This window comes from Nanorana parkeri, unplaced genomic scaffold (assembly GCF_000935625.1).
Source record: "Nanorana parkeri isolate BGI_ZX_2015 unplaced genomic scaffold, ASM93562v1 scaffold392, whole genome shotgun sequence".
Classification (NCBI taxonomy): domain Eukaryota; kingdom Metazoa; phylum Chordata; class Amphibia; order Anura; family Dicroglossidae; genus Nanorana; species Nanorana parkeri.
This window is the reverse complement of record NW_017306660.1, coordinates 562964-568963: the sequence shown is the minus strand read 5'-3', so window position 1 is coordinate 568963 and position 6000 is coordinate 562964. Positions and strand designations below refer to the sequence as shown.

The 6000-nt window shown below is 43.1% G+C and overlaps 1 protein-coding gene across 1 annotated transcript in view; it reads left to right on the top strand.

The window, feature by feature from the left end:
* PPP4R4 (protein phosphatase 4 regulatory subunit 4) overlaps positions 1-6000 on the top strand; it is a 103596-nt gene that overhangs the window by 17944 nt on the left and 79652 nt on the right. Inside the window, exon 4 of the mRNA XM_018559393.1 lies at positions 5602-5672. Within this exon, the coding sequence (XP_018414895.1) occupies positions 5602-5672 (71 nt within the window). The remainder of the gene's footprint in view (positions 1-5601; positions 5673-6000) is intronic.

The window sequence follows — 6000 nt, the reverse complement described above, 5'->3', positions numbered from 1 at the left end:
ACCTCTACCCTTGCCCCTCCCCTTTTATAGCTGTTTGGCAGGGAAGTGGCGGCTTCTTTTGCGACCCCCCCAAGAACCATCTGTTGGAGCAGCTTTGTGGCTGTACCAGCACTCCGCGGTGCCACATGGTCTTCTTCAGGTGTCACAGCCGCCTTCGCAACGCCTTTGGTTTCCAGTACAGCACGTGTCATGTTCCCTGGTTAGTGATTAGGGAAGTGCCGAGCAATTTTGGCAAATTGGTTTTGCTGCAAAATTACCGATTGTTTTGCATCAGAATTTCCAAATTCGAACGCATCCGAATGCGAAGGAATCTGAATGCTCGCTCCTCGAAAATTCAGATCCCTACGAATTTCGTTCAAAAGAAACTAAATCGGATTTGTGACTGTTCTTTGGCCAATCAGATTTTTTGGGGGCTTTTGGGGATTGCATTACAGACACGGTCATATGACTCTGTGTTGAAAGTCAGACATGTGACTGTTCTTAGGCCAATCAGATTTTTTGGGAGCTTTTGGGGATTGCATTACAGACACGGTCATATGACTCTCTGTTAAAAGTCGGACATGTAACTGTTCTTTGGCCAATCAGATTTTTTGGGGGGCTTTTGGGGATTGCATTACAGACACGGTCATGTGACTTTCTGTTGTGGAGTAGAGAGAGTCAGTAAGAGGAATAGGAGGGCACGTGGTGTCAAGAAAAAAAAAATGAAAAAAAGCAATAAGACCAATAAAGGGAACATTTTGGCCGTGTAGTTAAAAGGAGCTCGGGTAACACTCAGGGGCCATTTAAACCCTCTCCCTGCCTATAAAAACACCAAAACTACCTTCATTTCAGCTTACCTGTTGACTCCAATGCATGTTAACAAAATGGCAAATTATTGCTGAAATCTCCCAATTGTTTGCTGACATTTCAGGGAAATTTAAATTCTTCATTTTGCTCATTCCTATTAGCAATGTGTTAAATGGTGAGGCTGCATGACTTATTATCCAGCCAACGCAGCTCTAAGCTAGTGGTGGCCATATTGCATCCCACAGGCTGGTTGTGGCCCTTTGCTTGCATTTCACTAACCTTTGGGACACTATTCCTCCCACTGACACCAGTGATGGGACACTATTCCTCCCACTGACACCAGTGATGGGACACTATTCCTCCCACTGACACCAGTGATGGGACACTATTCCTCCCACTGACACCAGTGATGGGGCACTATGCCTCCCACTAACACCAGTGATGGGGCACTATGCCTCCCACTAACACCAGTGATGGGGCACTATGCCTCCCACTAACACCAGTGATGGGGCACTATTCCTCCCACTAACACCAGTGATGGGGCACTATTCCTCCCACTGACACCAGTGATGGGGCACTATGCCTCCCACTAACACCAGTGATGGGGCACTATTCCTTCCACTTATACCAAGGACAAATGTAACAAACAATGATGTAAACTACGTATAACAAATAAATATTGCAAATATGTAACAAGTGTTGCACAAGCTGGGATGAGTCATACAAATGTAACACTTTGCTCACAGTATAATGCCTGACTCCAGACAAGTTTTGGTTTGAAAGAGAGAACTCCAAACAGTAGGGGCAGCAAAATCGAGGACAAAAGGTCCCGGGAGAGATCGGACTGAGTGCAGTATTTTATAGTACAAAGCTATAGATACGTATATAGAAGTAAATATGTGAATAAATATCAATAAATGTAGAAGAAAGAGTGTGATACTCACATGGATAGGTTGCAAGAATTCCCCTTTGGGATATCGGGCAACCTAAGGTACGAATAGGTTTATGGGGAATATTTCTGTCCCCGCGCAGGATGGTCGTTCTCAATGCTCTTCGGGGTGGAGTTCGGATGATCCAAAGCTCGGCAGCTAGAGGGACCCGATGTGTATTGGAGAGATGAGACAAGAACGTAGGTGCAAGACAGCAGATGAAATGATTGTGCTTCTTCAATTTAGACTTTATCCCATCTTGCGCCTACGTTTTTTGGGGGCATTCTTGTCTCCGAGTTTTGGTTTAGTTTTGAAACAATTGGGAAAGAGTTAAATTCCCTGCTGGAGATATTTCCCTTCACTTCCTGTCCCGGTGATAGAAAATTGCTGCAGCAGGGACACCCTAAGAAAAACAAGTGTCTTGTACATGGAAAAAGAGTTAGAACCTCTGACAATGTTTGTACTGCTGTCCCGGTGTCAACTCCTGTCCCGGTGACAACTCATACCTCCATTTCTTGTACAGGTGTCACAGGGAAAGGATTCAACCGAGAACTACCCCAATGGAGTCAGAGACAGGCAGAGAGAAATTAAAAAAAATATAATAAAAAGATATTTATAAATATAAACTTCAGACAATTTTTTTTTAATGGTGAGATGTTATGTTAGTGTATGTAAGTCAAAACTTTTTTTCAAAGTTTTGATACAGTGGTGAGAGGTTAGAACTCGCGAGGCTTATGTTGGTGTCTGTGTTGTTGTTGTTAGAGAGATTAAAGGCTTTTGTTGACGGGCTTTGGGCTTGTGTCGATAACATCAGTCTGAGATGCTTCCAAGATCACTGGGGATTAATTGACAGGTGCAGCTGACCGTCTTCTGACCATCATTTGCTTCAAGCAAGCTTTGCATTCCTATAGACTTGTATATTAATGCAAAAGTCCATTGACACAGGCCCTAACTATAATTTCCTGGCGACCACTGTCGACAACACTCAAAAGTGAGGGAAAATACAAGCTTTTGAGTTGTCACCAGAACAGGAATAAAGGGGAAATCATTCAATGTCTAAGAGAGCACTCACCTCAATTTGGAGAGATTTCATTTCACTTTCTGTAAAAGGGAAATCTCCTCAATGGTCAGCAAACTGATGTGTATATTAATTAGGGATGCACCAATACCAATACTAGTATCGGTGCCGAGTATTTGGGCGAGTACTCGTCCCCAAATGCTTCGATGCGTAGTCCGATACTTAAGCTTCTTGTATCAGGAAGCCGGGCAGCGAGTCATTACACACTGGCCCATTACACACTTGGCCAGGAAGCCGGCTCCATGCCTCCTCATCACTGAGGGAGCATTGAGACAACTTCCCGGCCAATCAGGAAGCCTGGCAGCGTGTCATTACAGGCCCCCTGCTTTCTGATTGGCCAGAAAGCTGGCTTCATGCCCCCTGGTCACCTACTAACGAGGGAGCATGGAGCCGCCTTCCCGGCCACCCAGGAAGCCGGGCGTGTAATGACACGTTGCCCGGCTTCCTGATTGGCCAGCTTCTTGACCAATCAGGAAGCCGGGCAACGCGCCATTACACAGCACCCGGCCTCCTGATTGGCCAGAAAGCTAACTCCATGTCCAGTTGACGAGAGAGCCTGGAGACAGCTTCCCTTCTAATCGGGAAGCTGGGTGGCGAGTCATTACACGCCACCTGGCTTCCTTAATGGGACTTCCGGTATCAGCGAGTACCGGAAAAAAAATATCAGGACTTGTAGTCGATACCAAAAAGCCGGTATCGGTGCAACCCTAGTTTTAACCAACTCCTAGTCTATCCAAAATAAAAAATACATTTTGGGGTTAAGATATACTTTATTTATATTGTAAAGCGCTGCACAAACCATTTGTGCTACATACATCCTGAATAATAATAATATAAATATTTATTTATTCTATAAAAATTGTATTTCTGTCTATTGGGGAGATTTTCCCCTCTATCCTTTCCCTTTGACACCCATACAGCAAACAAAGGTAAGAGTTGTCACCAGGACAGGAAGGTAAGGACAGCAATACAAACATTTTCAGAGGTTCTAACTCTTTCTGGATGTACTAAAAACTTGTTTTTGTGTGTCGCTGCTGGAGCAATTTTCGATCACCAGGACAGGAAGTGAAGTGAAATTCCTAGCAGGGACTTTACATACACTTTAGCTCCTTCTCACGTTATCCAAAACTAAACCTAAACTTGGCTGGAAAACTGTGAGCACATTGTCCCATTTCTATGACTCATCCCAGTTTGTGGAAAGTGTATTTGTTATGTTTGTACATTATTTGTTTGTTACATTATATATTATTTACATTTCATAGTGTTTGTTATGACTCACCCAGTTTGTGCAGATGGTTTGTTACATTTTCACATTATTTATTTGTACTATTTTATATTGTTTTCATTTTACATGATTAGTTTCTTCCTTTTGTGTGACTCATCCCGCTTGTTTGGTCCAGTTGGAGCAAAGATCAACTTCATATTAATGGCCATTATATTGGAATGTGAGGTCCAAGGGGGCTCATATACAGTAGGTGTCTGCAAACCTTTAGCTAGATTTTGAATCATTCACATCGCACCAGAGGAGCTTGCACTCTAATGCCCCCCCACAGTTACACTTTATTATCATTATACATTTATATAGCTCTGACATATGCCACAGTGTTGCATGGAGAACACTGGGCCAGTCACATTGTCTGCTTCTCGTCACTAGGTTATGAGAAAGCATGGAGCTGGCTTTCTGGCCAATCAGGAAGCCGGGCACTGTGTGATGTCCCTCCACAGTCACACTCTATTATTATACATGTATATAGCTCTGACATATACTGCAGAACAGTACAGAGAACACTGAGTCAGTCACATCAGTCTCTGTACCAGAGGAACTTACACTCAAATGGCCCCTCCCCCCACAGTCACTTATTATTATTATTATTATTATTATACATTTATATAGCACTAAAATCTTCCACAGTGCTGCACAGAGAACACTGAGCCAGTCACATCAGTCTCTTCCACACAGGAACCTCCACTCTAATGTCCCCCCATAGTCACTCACTATTATTATTTATTATACATTTATATAGCACTAAAATCTTCCACAGTGCTGCACAGAGAACACTGAGCCAGTCACATCAGTCTCTTCCACACAGGAACCTCCACTCTAATGTCCCCCCATAGTCACTCACTATTATTATTTATTATACATTTATATAGCACTAAAATCTTCCACAGTGCTGCACAGAGAACACTGAGCCAGTCACATCAGTCTCTTCCACACAGGAACCTCCACTCTAATGTCCCCCCATAGTCACTCACTATTATTATTTATTATACATTTATATAGCACTAAAATCTTCCACAGTGCTGCACAGAGAACACTGAGCCAGTCACATCAGTCTCTTCCACACAGGAACCTCCACTCTAATGTCCCCCCATAGTCACTCACTATTATTATTTATTATACATTTATATAGCACTAAAATCTTCCACAGTGCTGCACAGAGAACACTGAGCCAGTCACATCAGTCTCTTCCACACAGGAACCTCCACTCTAATGTCCCCCCATAGTCACTCACTATTATTATTTATTATACATTTATATAGCACTAAAATCTTCCACAGTGCTGCACAGAGAACACTGAGCCAGTCACATCAGTCTCTTCCACACAGGAACCTCCACTCTAATGTCCCCCCATAGTCACTCACTATTATTATTTATTATACATTTATATAGCAAATTTAACCTGAGCAAATTAAAGAGCAAAATTGAGAGTTTCTGCTCTGATGAAATTCACAATTTCACTACAATATGAATTTGGCTGAAGTCACTCCGCTCATTCCTGACACTTATTTTGTATTTTGCAGACTCCAGAGGAAATCGAGAGATTAACGGTCGATGAAGACTTGAATGATATTGAAAGGGCTGTCTACCTTCTCAGGTAAGGCTTAGTGGTTTCGTTCGCTTTTGGTTGACAGTGCATGGTGCAGCTTTGGGGGTAAGGTATAAACCTTCCACCCAGGTTCAGAGCAAATATTTTCGTAAAACTTCTAGCAGGGTAGGTTGAGACTTGTAGTTCCTCCAGCATCGGCCACACCACAGCCTATGGGGCTGATATGCACTGAGTGGCCAGATTATTATGACCACCTGACGTTTGTTGACGTTTCGCGTTGAAGTTGCTAGAGGGCCAGGCCATTATAAATAGGGAAGCAGGTTGGTTACCGCGACAGTAGAAGTGATTTGTTTCTGAAGATACGGGGAAACAACAC